We start from the raw sequence: 18,250 nt of genomic DNA, 5'->3' as shown, positions 1-18,250 counted from the left end.
CCCACAGCCAACATCATTCTCAATGGTGAAAAACTGAAAGCATTTCCTCTAAGATCAGAAACAAGACAAGGGTGCCCACTCTCACCACTATTATTCAACATAGTTTTGGAAGTTTTAGCCACAGCAATCAGAGAAGAAAAAGAAATAAAAGGAAACCAAATTGGAAAAGAAATAAAACTGTCACTGTTTGCAGATGACATGATACTATACATAGAGAATCCTATAGATGTTGCCAAAAAACTACTAGAGCTTATCAATGAATTTGGTAAAGTAGCAGGATGCAAAATTAATGCACAGAAATCTCTTGCATTCCTATACATTAACAATGAAAAATCAGAAAGAGAAATTAAGGAAACACTCCCATTTACTATTGCAACAAAAATAATAAAATACCTAAGATTAAACCTACCTAAGGAGACAAAAGACCTGTATGCAGAAAACTATAAGACACTGATGAAATAAATTAAAGATGGTACAAACAGAAGGAGAGATATACCATGTTCTTGGATTGGAAGATTCAACATTGTGAAAATGACTATACTACCCCCCAAAATCTACAGATTCAATGCAATCCCTATCAAACTACCAATGGCACTTTTCACAGAACTAGTACAAAAAATTTCACAATTTGTATGGAAACACAAAAGACCCAAATAGCCAAATCAATCTTGGGAAAGAAAAACGGAGCTGGTGGAATCAGGTTCCCTGACTTCAGACTATACTACAAAGCTACAGTAATCAAGACAGTATGGTACTGACACAAAAACTGAAATATGGATAATTGGAGCAGGATATAAAGCCTAGAGTTAAACCCACGCACATATGGTCAACTTATGTTTGACAAAGGAGGCAAGGATGTTCAATGGAGAAAAGACAGTCTCTTCAATAAGTTGTGCTGAGAATACTGGACAGCTACATGTAAAAGAATGAAATTAGAAGACTTCCTAACACCATACAAAAAAATAAACTCAAAATGGATTAAAGACCTAAATATAAGGTCAGACACTATAAAACTCTTAGAGGAAAACATAGGCACAACACTCTATGACATACATCACAGCAAGATCCTTTTTGACTGACTTCCTAGAGAAATGGAAATGAAAACAAAAATAAACAAATGGGACCTATTGAAACTTAAAAGATTTTGCACAGCAAAGGAAACCGTAAACAACACTAAAAGACAAACTTCAAATGGTAGAAGATATTTGCAAAGGAAACAACTGACAAAGGGTTCATCTCCAACATATATAAGCATGTCATTTAGCTCAATACCAAAAAAACAAACAACCCAATCCAAAAATGGGTGGAAGACCTAAATAGACATTTCTACAAAGAAGATATACAGATTGCCAACAAACACGTGAAAGGATGCTCACCATCACTCATCATTAGAGACATCCACATCAAAACTACCATGAGGTATCACCTCACACCAGTTAGAATGGTCATCATCAGAAAATTTACAAACAACAAATGCTGGAGATGGTTTGGAGAAAAGAGAACCCTCTTGCACTGTTTGTGGGAATGTAAATTGACAGAGCTACATGGAGAAGAGTATGGAGCTTCCTTAAAAAACTAAAAATAGAATTACCATATGACCCAGCAATCCCACTACTGGGCATATACCCAGAGAAAACCATAATTCAAAAAGACACATGCACCCCAATGTTCACTGCAGCACTATTTACAATAGCCAGGTCATGGGAGGAACCTAAATGCCCACCTACAGATGAATGGATAAAGAAGATGTGGTAAATGTATATAATGGAATATTAGCCATAAAAAGGAATGAACTTGGGTCATTTTTAGAGATGTGGATGGACCTACAGTCTGTCATACAGAGTGAAGTAAGTCAAAAAGAGAAAAATAATTATCGTATATTAACACATATATGTGGAATCTAGAAAAATGGTACAGATGAAACAGTTTGCAAGGCAGAAATAGAGACACAGATGTAGAGGACAAACGTATGGACACCAAGGGGGGAAAGAGAGGGTGTGGGATGAGTTGGGAGATTGGGATTGACATATATACACTAATATGTATAAAACAGATAACTAGTAAAAACCTGCTGTATAAAAAATAAATTAATTAAAATTTTAAAAAATGTTAGCCTTAGAAAAGGAAAATCTTGTCACATGCTACAACATGGGTTAAGTATGAAGACGTTATTTTAAAAAAATAACCCAGTTAGAAAAAGATCAGTACCTTCTGATTCCACTTATATGAGGTATGTAAGGTAGTCAAACTCACAGAAACATAAAGTAGAATGGTGGTTGTCAAGGGCTAGGGTGAAAGGTTAAGGGGGAGTTGTTCGATGGGTATAGAGTTTCAGTTTTGCAGGATGAAGAAGCTCTGGAGATTTGTTCCATGGAATTATGGAATATAATTAACATGTAAGTATAGTTAATCTGTACACTTAAAAGAGAATGGTAAAATTTATGTTGTTTTTTAACCACAATTAAAAAGGAAACATAATAATGTAAGAATATACATAACAATTTGAACTGAAATATAGAAAACTGCACAATAATACTGAAAGACTAAAAAAGAGTTTTAAATAAATAAAGCAACAATCCATACTCCAAAATGAAAGCAATTAACTAAAAATAGTATCTAGGAGTCAGTTTCTCTTTCCTGTACCAATCAGGAAGGAGCTGGCTTCCTAACACCTAGTCAATTTCTGAGATACTAAGTTTATTTTTGCTTTTGCTTTCCACTGTCATGTGTTCAATAAAATAGTTGCAAGTTGGCCTTAATTGACATAAGAAAACCCTTTCTCATGAGAAAAAGTAGAGGAGAGCCAGAGACTTTTAATTTATAAAATGACCTATCAGAATGTTAGTACAGTTAATAAGGCTACAGCACCAGAGTGTTTCAGTCCACTTTTGCAAATACAGAGCCATGGTGGGCAAAAGGGTGAAGGGGATTAAGAGGTACATACCTCTAGTTATACAATGCATAAACCACAGGGATGTAATATACAGCATAAGGAATATGGTCAGTGATATTTTAATAACTTTGTATGAGGACAGGTGGTTACAGACTTATTGTGGTGATCATTTCATAATGTATGCACATGTCAAATTATTATGTAGTACACCTGACACTAATATAATATTGTATGTCAACTATATTTCAATTTAAAAGTTATTTTACAAAATGTAAGAAAAAACCAACATATCAATATTATATATACATAAGATATATAATTTTAAAAGTATAACTAAATTGACAAAATACTTTACATAGGCATTTTATCATTTCTTCTACACTTCAAATTGGAAAAATGTGGGGTAACCTTCATATTTGTAGCCATTTTATATTCAGACACACATAATATCCATTGAGCTTATACTCTCTTCCGAACTCTGTTTTAATTGCTGGAGACACACACCTGTGAACACATGAGGTCCCTGTTTTTATGAAGTTGAATTTCAGGTAGTCACAGGGAAAAGTAAAAAAAAAAAAGCAAGGGGCTTCCCTGGTGACGCAGTGGTTGGGAGTCCGCCTCCCGATGCAGGGGACACGGGTTCGTGCCCCGGTACGGGAAGATTCCACATGCCGTGGAGTGGCTGGGCCCGTGAGCCATGGCTGCTGCGCCTGCGCGTCCGGAGCCTGTGCTCTGCAACGGGAGAGGCCACAACAGTGAGAGGCCCGCGTACCGCAAAAAGAAGAAGAAAAAAAAAAAAAAAAAAAAAGGTGATGGGTTGGAGATTAACTTACATGGAAGACCTCAGTGAGAAGATGCCATTTAGCTGAGACCAGTAGAATAAGAAGGAACCAATCTTGCTGAGATCAGTGGTAAGAAAGTTCCAGATGCAGAAAATTGCTGTACATAGACCGCTAAGGCAGGAAGAAACTAGGTGTGTTCCAGCAACTGAAAGACCCAGATAAACCACATTTTTCAAAGCAAGTTAAAGTGCTACTTACTCAGAGACACTTCAAAAGATAATGGCAAAGAGGGAAAGCAAGGAGTGTACTTTATTTGTTAAATTTCAGACACTGGCTTCCAGGTGTGGAGAAATGCACTTATACTATGAGATCAGGAGAGAAACTTATAGATATCTCCCTTTCTCCTCACTTCCCTATTCCTTCCTTCAGAAACATTGTTCAGGGGGAGAAAAAACATAGTTTAAGGGTAAACAGAGTTTCAAATTTGTATCCTACCTCTATAACTTGCTTAATGAATCTGAACAGGCATATTATTTTACCCTCCCTCAAGCCTCCTGCAAGATGGAGACAATACCGCTTATTTTGCATGACTGTAGTCAGGATTGAATTAGACATGTAACATGTGTACCTCTTCGAAAGCAATCAAGAAATAAAACTGTTACTTCTGCTATTCACTGAGCAAACGTGGAAAGGCAGTATAATGAAGTGGCTTAACAAGAGGGTTTGGAATCAAGAATGATTCGGTTCAGATTATTTACAGTGCTGTGATTTGGGACAAGACATTAAATCTTTCTGTGCCTCAGTTTCTATAAAATGGTGGGGAAATGTTTGTTATGAGATATCAGTTATTTAACCCATGTAGAACGGACAGCACTGAGCCTGGAACACATGTGTAACACATGGAGCCCCTTCCAGCCTGTGCACTGGGTATTAAGTTCCAGGGGCTGCGTGTTCACGAATGTGTGTCCTTTTCCTCACTTACAGCATGCACAAATGAGGAACCAGTCCACTGTAAGTGTGTCCATTATTTAAAGAAATTAAAACTAAAAATATGCTTCCTCATTCTAGGTTTCCCAAACTGACCCCCAATCCCGGATACATTCCATTACATTTAAGTATCTAATAGACACTTTTTTAAACACCAAATTGTTTCTCAGATGTCTTTCAAAAAAAATTAATGTGAAGGTTCTAGTTGAGAAGTAGTGTCAAACCCGTGTTCCCTCCAAAGAGGATAGCTTCCAAAAATTCCTTTTATGCTTACTGAGTCATTGTTCTGTTTTCAGTGCTTTCAGTTTCATATTACTGTAAATCTTTTACAGAGATTGCTTCACTGCTTCGGTCTGGTCTTTACAGGAAATCACACGAGTCCAATGACATTGGGTGGGTGAAATAAAAGTCTAACCATCTAGTGAGAGACAGAGAAGTTACAGAACCACTCCACCTAAACTGAGAAGAAAACAGGTAAGAACTCTACTTTTTCCTCAAAGCAGCTCTGTCTCCAGTGCTAAAGCAGCCTTGCTCTGGGAAAAGGAGCCCATGTTAAGATTAGTGCAGGGATGGGAAGGGATTTTTAAGGGTTAGTTAGTTTTCTAAAAAATGACCAGCATCAAAATAGGTTTCAGCTGAGCCTAATGTGGGGCACGAGGTCAGATGAAATCCTGGGTCATTACTGTGCTTGTGTAGAATTAGGCACCAGGGACATGGAGCTAAACTAAGATCTTGAAATGCATTAGGATTGTCTTTCTCTTTGCTGATGTTGTCTGTGTTGACTGGGGACACAATTAAATTACCATTTTTTTTTTTTTTTTTTTTTGCCGTACACGGGCCTCTCACTGTTGTGGCCTCTCCCACTGCGGAGCACAGGCTCCGGACATGCAGGCTCAGCGGCCGTGGCTCACGGGCCCAGCCCCTCTGCGGCATGTGGGATCTTCCCGGACCGGGGCACGAACCCATGTCCCCTGCATTGGCAGGCCGACTCTCAACCACTGTGCCACCAGGGAAGCCCCAAAATTACCATTGTCTTTGATACAACTTATTCAATACTGATGTACCTGCAGCTAAGAAACTGAAAGGACAACAAATAGGTTATTTTCATGAGAAGGAAAGAATAGTAAATGAGATGCAGTGGAAATAGCTACATGACACTGTTAAAGACAAAAAAAAAATCCTGAAACCCAAAGTGAAAGGTGTAGATTCATGAAAATACCATACTCTTCAGTCCTACATTTGAACTTTGTTTCAAAGTGGACTTCTTCTTTTAGAAATAGCACAAGTTCACTAGATCCAATTTCTTGTGGTCAATTCACTCCTTACCCCTTAGGAGCAGAATTCAGCCCCACTACTTCACTAAAAAGCTTCCTCTTTAAAGAATCTACTGTGGTGCAGCACTGAAGGCAGCATCTTTGTTTACTTTGCCCTCTCTGTGCTCTCAAGAAGTTTGGATCTTGCCTTTTGCAAACTCTTCCTCTGAATTCCTTGACTTGGCATTAGCTTATTCATCACCTACCTTGTCTGACACCTCTCTCTTCTTTTCAGCTTCCCCTCCCCTTTTCCATCCCCATCCCCCCTCTTTACCCCTACTCCTCTTCCTGTTTCTACTTCTCCTCTACAAAATGGAAAAAAAGAAGAAAACAGAAAACTTGGAAGTGCATGGTTGGAAATATAGATATTTTCTTTCAACAACTTTCTTCTTTAGTTCTCCTGATCTGTCTCCTGATCTTTTAATATTTATTTCATTATCTTTTGTTCCCTTACACATACACACACACACACACACACACACACACACGTACAAATACGATTTTTAGCAACATGCAGTATTCGCAGATGTGCACTTTACCCCCACTTAGTTTGAGGCTAATTTATTCTGAAGCTAATACATTTTAAGTTTCAGAGCCCCTTGCTTCCACAAGCCCATACCAAGGTTTTGGAAGGGTCCCTAGCCACGTGTTTCACAAGGTCACATATTTTTATAAAATTTGCTAAAGTAAGTTCCACTTCTAGAATAGCAGTGTGAGAAGTTCTGTGGACCCTTATCCCAGTAAAAATAAGGCTAACTAGTGAGAAAAAACACATTTCAAATCACCAGAAATTGTTCAGAGACATATATCAAGTGATGAACATTTATTCATGAAATTCTTTATTCATAGTAAGAATTAGTGAATAAATAAATATTGTATTTCTCACACATAGCCAGGGTGTACAATGAATCTCTCTGAATCTTATTCTATTTTACATTTAATGTCTAGTATAAATTTTTAAATGAAAGTCCAAAATAAAAGTTTTCCATGGTAAACTAAATATAAGATTTTGTTCATGAGGGTGGTTGAATATTGATAAATCACTGTCATACCAATATTTTTTTAGTGGACTACTTTGATAATACTTCCATAACTTTCTAAAATGTCTTTCCCTCATCTATGTCACTGTTGACACAAAACTAGGTCATGTTGGGGGATTTTATGATTCCTCCTTCTGAATGCAAAATAACCTTGTGAAAACTCTTGATCTGCTTAGACCAGAAATTCTAATTCATCCCATCTCTTCCCCTGCAGACAAGGGAACATGGCCTCAGAGACCCACATGTCAGGCCCAGAGTGCCTCATCGAGAACATTAATGGGCGACTATTGGTTAATCCGAAAGCTCTGAAGATCCTGTCTGCCATTCAGCAGCCCGTTGTGGTGGTGGCTATCGTGGGCCTCTACCGCACCGGCAAATCCTACCTGATGAACAAGCTGGCTGGGAAGAACAAGGGTGAGTGGCACCAGCAAAGCCCAGCCGAGTCCCTTCTGCCAACCACACTCCCAGCGTGCAGAACAGTGATGTGAGGAGAGGAAGTTAGAGACCTGGGAGGAATATTGAAAGCTAACTTTCAATACAGTGATGGGTTTCTTATTTAATCTGTGCTGGACGATAAGAGTCAACTCTTTCTCACCACTTTGCCTTAATTTTCTCTTTAAAGTATAAATATGCCTTTCTGGAAGGAGTAAGGTAGTAATAAAGAAAATTAATACAGATAATAATAAACAATAAAACATTTGCTAAAATGTATGTGGATTAACATCAAGTTTATACTGATCTTTAAGGTAAAATAAATATTTCAGTTTGTACTGAATGTTCTAATTTCTCTCTTCTTCTGGTTGCAGTTAAGATCAATACTGATTACGTTTTCATTGGTCTCTTTAAACCTTGATGTTGTTAACTATTATCTCAATTTCAAGATCCATCTGCTATTAAAACTCCACCCTTTCTTAACCCCATGCCCCCTTGCAGGTTTTTCTCTGGGCTCCACGGTGCAGTCTCACACGAAGGGCATCTGGATGTGGTGTGTGCCTCATCCCAAGAAGCCAGAACATACTCTAGTTCTGCTTGATACTGAGGGCCTGGGGGATGTGGAGAAGGTAAGGACTGAGGATTCAAATTTGGACTAAGCCCCTCATGTCTGAATATTCTCTACACTATTTAATTTTTCTTTAAATAAGAACTTGCACTTAACCACGTTTTTTCATTTCTGTTTACATGCCATGAGACCCAGTTTAGCAATGAGGGATCAGGAAAATATTCATAAGGCAGAATCCTAGGAGAAGAGCATAGTGGTCAGTCGACACTATTCTAATTATTAAAAGGCTGTAAGCTAAGCCAGTTAACCCAGATGCATAAAGGGAATACAAATAAATTCAACATAATGAATCTTATCCTGCAAAGAACTTTAGTAAGGATTTAGGTTCTGAAGTCCCATACCCTTGGCTTTAAATTTAAAGTCTGTCAGTAATTCAATGATCTTAGCACATTATTTGATCTCTTTTAACCTCAGCTTTCTTATCTGTAAAACAGATGTAACAGATCTACATTTGCCTCATAGTATTGTTTTGAATACTTAAAAGATAAGTAATGGAAAGTGTTAGGTGCACAACAATTGCTCAGTGAGATAGATACATGTATTATTACCCTTATATTAAGACAATTGTTCTGTAAAAATAAAGAGAAAAGTTTACATTTAAATTATATTTAAGGCCTTAGAATGCCCACAAGCAATGACTATTTGTTTGCAATTATCTACCAATGATTATAAGAGGGTCTAGTGAGAATCAGGGTAAACCAAAAACACTAATCAGAAAACTATTCAAAGTTCAAGTCCTACTAACTATCATTTTTGCTTGGATTTGGTTTCCTCGTATAGGGCGTTAGTCTAAAAAAAAACTCTAATTAAATGAGCATCCTTTTACTACTGCTGATCTGAAAAGTGCCATGAGAATGAAAAATAATCCTGGTCCAAATGTACTCTGATTTCCAGGGTGACAACCAGAATGACTCCTGGATATTTGCCCTAGCAATACTCCTGAGCAGCACTTTTGTGTACAATAGTATGGGAACCATCAACCAGCAGGCCATGGACCAACTTCAGTATCTTTTTTGGGTTCAAACCAGCATCAGAGTCAGAGGGGAGACCAGTATTAATAAAAACAGCTGCCTAACTGTGAGTCCTTGTGAATCAAGCACAAAAAGAGAAACATAAAAAATAATTCAAGGGCAGGGGGAAAATCCTACGTATCAATACCTACTGAAGAATTGATACTTGGGTTAAGAACAAAGGCGAAACAAGGGTTTTGTATATGTAACTAATATAGGGTGGCGGGCGCTGTCCTTTTAGGCCAGTTTTCCTTAATTTGCTGCTCAGCTATGTGACGGAGCTCACAGAGAGAATCAGGGCAAAAGCTTCACCTGATGTGGATGGGGTTGAGGATTCAGCTGACTTTGTGAGCTTCTTTCCAGACTTTGTATGGACACTGAGGGATTTCTCCCTAGACTTGGAGGCAGATGGACAATCCATCACAGCAGACGAGTACCTGGAGAATTCACTCAGGCTTAAGAAAGGTAAAAGGAACTTAGAATCGGTAAATGGGATGACAAAACACGATAAAACGATCGTTCTTTAGTTTTCTATCAAGAGTTTTCTTATATTTATAGTTTCTATTTCTTCTCAGGGGGCGATTACTAAGAAGTAACACTTGTTTACTATCTGAATGAATAGATTTGATTTGATTTTCTCCCTGTTTTAAGAACAGGTTTCATTTCTTTCACCTTTCCCTGTGCTGTGATTAGACTTACATTATATCCCTGCTTAGGGCTTGTGGTGCTGTAATTAACCAAAGAATATGGAGTAGAATAGGTAATTCATTTGAAGAAAATAAATAAAAGCATGAACCATGCACTAGTCTAGGGGTTGGCAAAGGATGGCTCACAGGCAAATAATGTCCAATCCAGCCTGCCAGCTGATTTTGTAAATAAGGTTTTATTGGAATCATGCTATGCCCATTCATTTATAGACTGTCTATGGCTGATTTCATGCTTACAGTAGTAGAATTGAGTACTTGGAAAAGAGACCATCTGGCTTGCAAAGCCTAAAATATTTACTGTTTGGCCCTTTACAGAAAAAGTTTGCAAGCCTCTATATTAGGCACATTCTTTTTATCTTCTTCCAGGTACCAGTCAAAAAGATAAAAATTTCAATCTGCCTCGACTCTGTATCCGGAAGTTCTTCCCAAAGAAGAAATGCTTTATCTTCGATCGGCCCACTGATAGGAAGAAACTGGGCCAGCTTGAGGAACTGTGTGATGATAAGCTGGACCCCGAATTTGTGCAACAAGCTGCAGTCTTCTGTTCCTACATCTTTAGAAATTCCAAAACGAAAACCCTTTCAGGAGGCATCAAGGTCAATGGACCTCGTGAGTTCTCTTCCCAGTCTTTACTCTCACGGTTAACACGAAAAGATGGTGTAATAACATCCACCTAGCTTCCGCTTTGAAAAATGCACATCTACTGCTATTATTGTGTTAAATTCTAGATGTCACCAACACTTCTAACAGGTTTTATTAGTCACAATTCTTAGGTGAGGAAAGATAGAAAAGGCCAAAGGAAAATAGCTCTAAAAGCTTAAAACTGTCCTAGTAAACTGGACCTTCCCTGTGCAATATGGTTGTCACTAGATAAGTGCAGCTATCTAAATTTAAATGTAAACTAATTAAAATTAAAGAAATTTAACATTCTGATCACACAGCTGTGTCTCAAGGGCTCACACTACACATGTGTAGTGGCTACCACACTGGACAGCACATATAGAATACTTCCATCATCACAGAAAGTTCTTCTGGACAAAGCTCTGCTAGAATAAACAAAATGCAGGACTCCTTTTGATTTGTTCCACAAATATTAATCGAATGTTTCCCATGGACCTACCAGGGCTGATGATACAGACATAAATGAGAGAGAGATGGTTTCTGTCCTAACAATGCTTGGGGGTGAAGTAAATGTACTCAATAAACACAGGCCTAGGCTATCTAGAGCAGAGGTTCTCAACCTTTGATGTGCATATGTACCACCTGAGGATCTTGCCAAAGACGAGGGTCTAAGTCAGTTGAACTGGGGCAGAGGCTGAGAGTCTGCATTTTTAGCCAGTTTTCAGGTGATACTGAGGACATTGATGCTGTAAGGCAAATGGTTGGTAATAGACATCATAAGAATTGCACAGAATAGAAAGTTTCCTCACTCCTCCTACAATAAACATCATCATTTGATCTCTATTTGTAGGTCTAGAAACCCTGGTGCAAACCTATGTCAGTGCCATCAGTAGTGGGGATCTGCCCTGCGTGGAGAATGCAGTCCTGGCCTTGTCTGAGATCGAGAACACAGCTGCAGTGAAAAAGGCCATTGCCCACTATGACCAGCAGATGGCTCAGAAGCTGCAGCTGCCCACGGAAACCCTCCAGGAGCTGCTGGACCTGCACAGGACTATTGAGAAGGAGGCCATTGAAGTCTTCATGAGGATGTCCTGGAAAGATATAGACCATTTATTTCAAAAGGATTTAGCGGTAATTTTTTCCTTAAGTTTATACAGATTAGGCTCTTGGAAAGTAAAGTACTACTAGAAAATGAAATGGGTGCTTATTTGGAGAAAAGCAATTTTTACTAGACTTTTAAATGGTGACAAACACTATTTGTTATTATCATAAGAGGAACCAATTTTATTATGATATACTTTTTTTCTTTTTTTTGCGGTACGCAGGCCTCTCACTGTTGCAGCCTCTCCCGTTGCGGACCTCAGGCTCCGGACGCGCAGGCTCAGCAGCCATGGCTCACGGACCCAGCTGCTCCGTGGAATGTGGGATCTTCCCGCACTGGGGCACGAACCCATGTCCCCTGCATCGGCAGGCGGACTCTCAACCACTGTGCCACCAGGGAAGCCCTATGATATACTTTATTATGGTGCATTGAAACTTTTTTCTTTCATGAATAAACTAATATTCTTCCCTATAATTTCATTACATACATATAAGTAACAATCAGAGCTTCTAATCAAATTACATGCTCATTGTTATCAGGCTGATTGGATATTTTGGCCAAAAACAAAGAAAATTTTAGCCTTAGTTATCATGAGCAGGCTTATGTTGAGCCACATTTAGTGCATATGCAATCACTGGTCCAGTTTGAAAAGCAGGAGTTTATCTCCAAAGGTGTAGTATATAGCTAGTAATCTCTGCTCTGAAGGTCACCTCCATGGTGAAAGGGACCTTTGTAGAAAGTCAGGATCAGCAGGAAGGATATGGTGTTGTGAGTGCCTGTAAGTTCATCTAGGGGGTCACAGACCTTTTATATTTTTATTTTTTTGAGAAGACTTTCCAGAAATTCTGAGGTCAAGTTAACATCTTTTCACTATTCTTTTTACTTCCTATTTTTTACATTAAAGGCCCAGCTAGACGAAAAGCGAGATGACTTTTGTAACAAGAATCTTAAAGCATCATCAGATCGTTGCTCAGCTTTACTTAAGGATATTTTCAGTCCTCTAGAAGAAGGTCTGAAAAAGGGGATTTATTCTAAACGAGGAGGCTATCGCCTCTTCATTGAAAAGATACAAGAGCTGAAGAAAAAGTATCTTCAGGAGCCCAGGAAGGGAATACAGGTAACCAAAATTGATTCTGGGAAGTTGCTGACGTGTTCCTTGAAACAACATGACCAAGCGAATTGCACACAGATGCGCAATTACAGGACCGACAGCATTCATGCTCTCATTTAATAAACACATACAGGGAGCCTGTTATACCAGATATATCCTATGTGCTCATCCAAAAGAGTGCACTCAATTAACAACTGAGTTACAAATTGGATTATCAGAGGTATCCAAAATTTCAAATAATGTCATCATTTATCTCTCTGCATGTTCCTCCCCTCAACCTCACACTTCCCTCCCTCCCATTCTCCCTCCATACCTTTTTCTGATCTGCTTTCTCAATGATGGCTTCATTCTCCAACAAGTTCACCCCATATGAGACCACAGTGCCAACAGCTCCAAAATTAGAGCCCTCAGTCTAAAAGAACAGAGAATCACTATTTATATCTATATCAATCTCTTATAAAGATTCTGCTCAGGAAGCTGTCATGCTTGGCCAGCCTGGAGCATGTGCTCACCCAAGTGACAGGGAATCTTGACCACCAGCATGCCAAGACCAAGAGGAGCAATTCCTAGAGGGCAAGATGGTGGGCAAACAGGAATAAGTGCTTACAGCTATTTCCTATTACTAACCCCATTCTTTTCTGGGTCCTAGGCTGAAAAAATTCTTCAGGAATATTTGAAGTCCAAGGAGCCTGTGATTGCTGCAATTCTACAGACAGACCAGACTCTCTCAGAGAAGGAAAAGTTGATTGAAGGTGAGCAGCGAGTCAAGAGACTAGACAGCCTTGAAAGCGCTTAAAAATTCTAATTAATTTGGCTGGGTGAGCCTAGGATCCTTAAACTATAGCAAGATGAGAAAAGATGCCTCTTACTCGCTAAAGTCATTTTTGAGTAGGGCATACACAGTCAGTAGCAACAGTGACAGGTTAAGTGTACATGGAAGAAAGAAGCAACATGGTCACCCACATTCATTTTTCTTTTTCCTTTTCCTCCTAACAGTGGAACGTGTGAAAGCTCAATCTGCACAGACTGCTGCAAAAATGCTGGAGGAAATGCAAATAAAGAATCAGCAGATGATGGAACAGAAAGAAAAGAGTTATCAGGAACATGTGAAACAACTGACTGAGAAGATGGAGAGGGATAGGGCCCAGTTGCTGCAAGAGCAAGAGAGAACTCTATCTCTCAAACTTCAGGTATTTAATTGTATCACCTTGAGGTTCCTGTTATTCTGTTTTCTCTCCACACTCCCTGTTCACAAACTTGGCATGGCAGTGAGAACATGAAGCCCAGAAGAAGGACCTTGCTTGCCCACTTGTACTTTTCAATCCCTATCTACCAGCCTGAACTGGCCCCTACAATGTCTGGTTGTTAAAAGATTTTATTTGCAGTTATGTCACACCCAGTCCATTACCACTATATCTGCCAATCATGGTAGCTATTATCTCCTAGATATTATAAAAAAGTCTTATCCATATCTCTTGCTTAGTACTATACGAAGCAAGAGCTGCTATGTCCATATTACTTAGGAGACGAAACAGAGGTTCAGACAAGACTAAATAATTTTTATAGGGCCACAATGCTTGGGAAGATATCTGAACAGTCTTCACCAGTTAGAGGAATCCACGAATTTTTCTTCTGTCACAGATTTTAGCTCGAAGAGAACCTTCATAAGCAGAAGGACTCAACTCTCACACCACTGTGTCAGTCTATCACTCCTACCTGTTTTCTTTGTCCTGCTCCTAGTATGTTTTGAGCTGGGAATTAAGTGCAGAAAGCCAGTATGGTCTGTCTGGGGCCCTGATTCCCTTACCTGCACTTTGCCCCCCTGCCACCAAATTGTGGAAGCTTAGATCAAATTCCCTGATCTAAGATTCAGACACCATATCAGATTTTGCAAATTCTTCACTTATTTCTGTGTTGTGTGTGTGTACATAAAAAAATCACAATGCATAGATAAGATCTGAAGCCAAACATTTCATTAAGATTGCCGACAAAGATTATATACAATTAATGGGACAAAAAAAATTAATACTGGTAATTAGGTTCATCAACATATTGGGATATATAAGCCCAAAATCCTTCTTGACTCAAGGAGACTCAGAAAAAGTAATCACAGAGCTAGAAGGACCAAGAGAAAGTATAATGAAATTAATGGTAGAGAAAATTTCAAGAAGAAATTAAATATTTTTTTAAAAATCTATGAATGTGGAAACTAGATAGAAGTTAGAGATTTACTTAATGTGACACGTTATTCAGTCTCCATTTGTACTTTTTTAGGAACAGCGCCGACTACTACAGGAAGGATTCCAAGAAGAGAACAGACGACTTCATAAAGAAATACAGAATCTCCAGAAGGAGATGCAAAAACCAAGGAAGCAATGTTGCCTAAGCTAAAGAACTAAAAATTAGAGCTTTCCTGGTCACTCTTATCAGAGGCATTACTCAAGCAGTTTAAAATTAAGAAAAATGTCACCACACTTGATAATATTTAGATTTCACAGTTTTATTATACTAAATATTTGCAAAGGCATGCGGTACTATAATTGAAATCATGTCCATCTTCCTCACAATACTGTAAACTGTGTAACAAGATGCATTTTACCTCTGTGCCAACCCAGGAGGTATCATAACCTTGTACCACCCAGGAGCTTCTTCTTCCAGATGACTACAAGTTAGACAAGTGGATACTGAGCAAAGTCTTAGGTTAAAGTCTTGGGACATAGTTGGTCATGAGTTTGGCTAAGTGCACCACAAGTTCCAATATCAGGGACAACCATTCTAGCTTCTTAGTGAAGACAGTATACAGTGTCCCATTGTTTCAAGACTGCACAGTCTGTCAGCAATGATGTGATTCCTGGACACTGGGAATGGGCAACACTTACTGGTGAATTCCAAGCTAAAGCAAATCACCTTATATAGCGATCTAGAAGCTCTACAGAATGTCTGTAGGAAGATGGAAGAAGCCATTAGCATGAGTATGAGTTGGATCATAAATAAATGGGCTAAAGAAGGAAACTTTCCCTTCTTGCTCAGTTCACCCAGATTATAACTGTAATGGGACTCTTTAGAACTTTAGGTAAGTGACCCTGGACTAAACATAGTAACATTATGACAAGTATACATTGTGTGTTTGTAGCAATTTATAATTTGCAAAGATGAACTTGAAATGATGACTGATAATATGTTAGAAAACTGAGCTAAATTAATCACTAGATCATTTATAACCCTAGAGTTTAGGCTATCTTTTCCCAATTCTTAAGAAGCATACTTGAAAGCCTGCTTATTTTCCCCCAAGAGAATATGCGTTGTTTTTTGCTTTTTTTGACCAGTAGAATAATGCTCTTGATATTACTTAGTATAGACTTTATCACAATTGTCAAAAGCCCTAGGTATGTGGTTGAAGTTTCTTAAAGCAATTAAGAATTATTTTCAATCTGGAAATAAATTATGCTTCATTGAACTTTACATTTCTGATTTTTTTTAAGTTTTTCACCAAAAAAATAAGGTTCTAATTTATATAGCAAAGGTTGGCTAACTTTTCTGTAAAAGATGGGATAGTAACTATTCATGGCTTTGTGAGCCATATGGTCTCTGACTCAACTACTCAACTCTGCCATAAAGCAGCCATTAATGATACACAAATGGGTGGGCATGGCTGTGTTCCCAGAATACATTGTTTTCAAAAACAGGTGGCACTCAGAAGCCATAGTTTGCAGACCCTTGCTTTATATAACAGAAACAACTCTCAGAATGGAAGAAAATATTTGCAAATGCAGCAACTGACAAAAGATTAATCTCCAAAATATACAAGCAGCTCATGCAGCTCAATATCAAAAGAACAAACTACCCAATCCAAAAATGGGCAGAAGACCTAAATAGACATTTCTCCAAAGAAGATATACAGATTGCCAACAAACACATGAAAGGATGCTCAACATCACTAATCATTAGAGAAATGCAAATCAAAACTACAATGAGATATCATCTCACACACACCAGTTAGAATGGCCATCATCAAAAAATCTAGAAACAATAAATGCTGGAGAGGGTGTGGAGAAAAGGGAACCCTCCTGCACTGTTGGTGGGAATGTAAATTGATATAGCCACTATGGAGAACAGTATGGAGGTTCCTTAAAAAACTAAAAATAGAACTACCATATGACCCAGCAATCCCACTACTGGGCATTATACCCTGAGAAAACCATAATTCAAAAAGAGACGTGTGCTACAATGTTCATTATTAATAGTTCATTATAAATAGTTCAAGGCACTATTTACAATAGCCAGGACATGGAAGCAACCTAAATGTCCATCGACAGATGAATGGATAAAGAAAATTTGCTATATATATACAATGGAATATTACTCAGCCATAAAAAGGAATGAAACTGTATCAGTTGTAGTGAGGTGGATGGACCTAGAGTCTGTCATACAGAGTGAAGTTAGTCAGAAAGAGAAAAACAAATACCATATATTAATGCATGTATATGGAATCTAGGAAAATGGTACTGATGAACCTAGTGGCAGGGCAGGAATAGAGATACAGATGTAGGTAATGGACTTGAGGACACATGGGGGAAGGGGAGGCTGGAAGAAGTGAAAGAGTAGCATTGACATGTATACACTACCATGTGTACAATAGATAGCTAGTGGGAAGCTGCTGCATAGCACAGGGAGATCAGCTCAGTGCTTTGTGATGACCTAGATGGGTGGGATGGGGAGGGTGGGAAGGAGGGGATATATGTATACATATAGCTGATTCACTTTGTTATACAGCAGAAAATAACACAACATTTTAAAGGAATTATAATCTAATAAAGATGTAAATAAATAAGATTTTAAAAGTACAATGAGATATCATTTCTTACCTATTAGATGGTTACTATTTTTTGAAAACCTGAAAAGATTACAAGTGTTGGCAAGGATGTGGTGAAATTTTAACCTTCAAACACTGTTAGTAGGAATGTAAAATGGTGCATCAGCTATGGAGATAGTGTGGGTGTTCCTCACAAAAATTAAAAATAGAACTACTGTATGATCCAACAATCCCACTTCTGGGTATATATGCAAAAGAATTTAAATCAGGATCTCAAAGAGATATCTGCATTCTCACTTTCATTGTAGCATTATTCACAACAGCCAAGATATAGAAACCTAAGTGTCCATCAACAGATTATTGGATAAAGAAAATATGATAGATACATACAAGGAATATTATTCAGCCTTAATTAAGAAGGAAAGTTTGCCATTTGCAACGTGGATAAACCTGGAGGACATTATGCTAAGTGAAATAAACCAGTTACAAAAAGACAAATACTTTATGACTTCACATATATGAGGTGTCTAAAATCATCAAACTCATAGAAACAGAGAATATAATAGTGGTAAGCAGGGAGTTGGGGAAGGGGTGAGAATGGGAACTTATTGTCCAAAGGGTATAAAGTTTCAGTTATGCTAGATGAATAAGTTCTTGAGATCTTCTGTGAAACATAATGCCTATAGTTAAAAATACGCTATTGTGCATTTTAAATGTGTTAAGAGAGTAGAACACATTTTTAGTGTTCTTACGGCAAACAAAAAGGGAGGTGGTGAGAGGTTATGGGAGGTGTTGGAAATGTCAACTACCT

General features: G+C 38.3%; 1 protein-coding gene across 1 annotated transcript; it reads left to right on the top strand.

Moving 5' to 3' along the window:
* Positions 1-5,013: 5,013 nt before the first annotated feature.
* On the top strand, positions 5,014-16,072 carry LOC307197752 (guanylate-binding protein 1-like). Its single transcript, XM_079944048.1, has 11 exons — positions 5,014-5,136; positions 7,230-7,429; positions 7,949-8,076; positions 8,970-9,079; positions 9,354-9,550; positions 10,159-10,401; positions 11,264-11,544; positions 12,420-12,632; positions 13,276-13,378; positions 13,623-13,816; positions 14,901-16,072. The coding sequence occupies exons 2-11, from the start codon at positions 7,240-7,242 to the stop codon at positions 15,015-15,017; spliced, it is 1,776 nt and encodes a 591-aa protein (XP_079800174.1). The 5' UTR covers positions 5,014-5,136; positions 7,230-7,239; the 3' UTR covers positions 15,018-16,072.
* The last annotated feature ends 2,178 nt before the right edge of the window (positions 16,073-18,250 follow it).

The sequence above is a fragment of the Stenella coeruleoalba genome (assembly GCF_951394435.1).
Source record: "Stenella coeruleoalba genome assembly, chromosome: 1".
Taxonomy (NCBI): domain Eukaryota; kingdom Metazoa; phylum Chordata; class Mammalia; order Artiodactyla; family Delphinidae; genus Stenella; species Stenella coeruleoalba.
The sequence above is the reverse complement of the archived record's forward strand: the minus strand, read 5'-3'. Positions and strand labels throughout refer to the sequence as shown.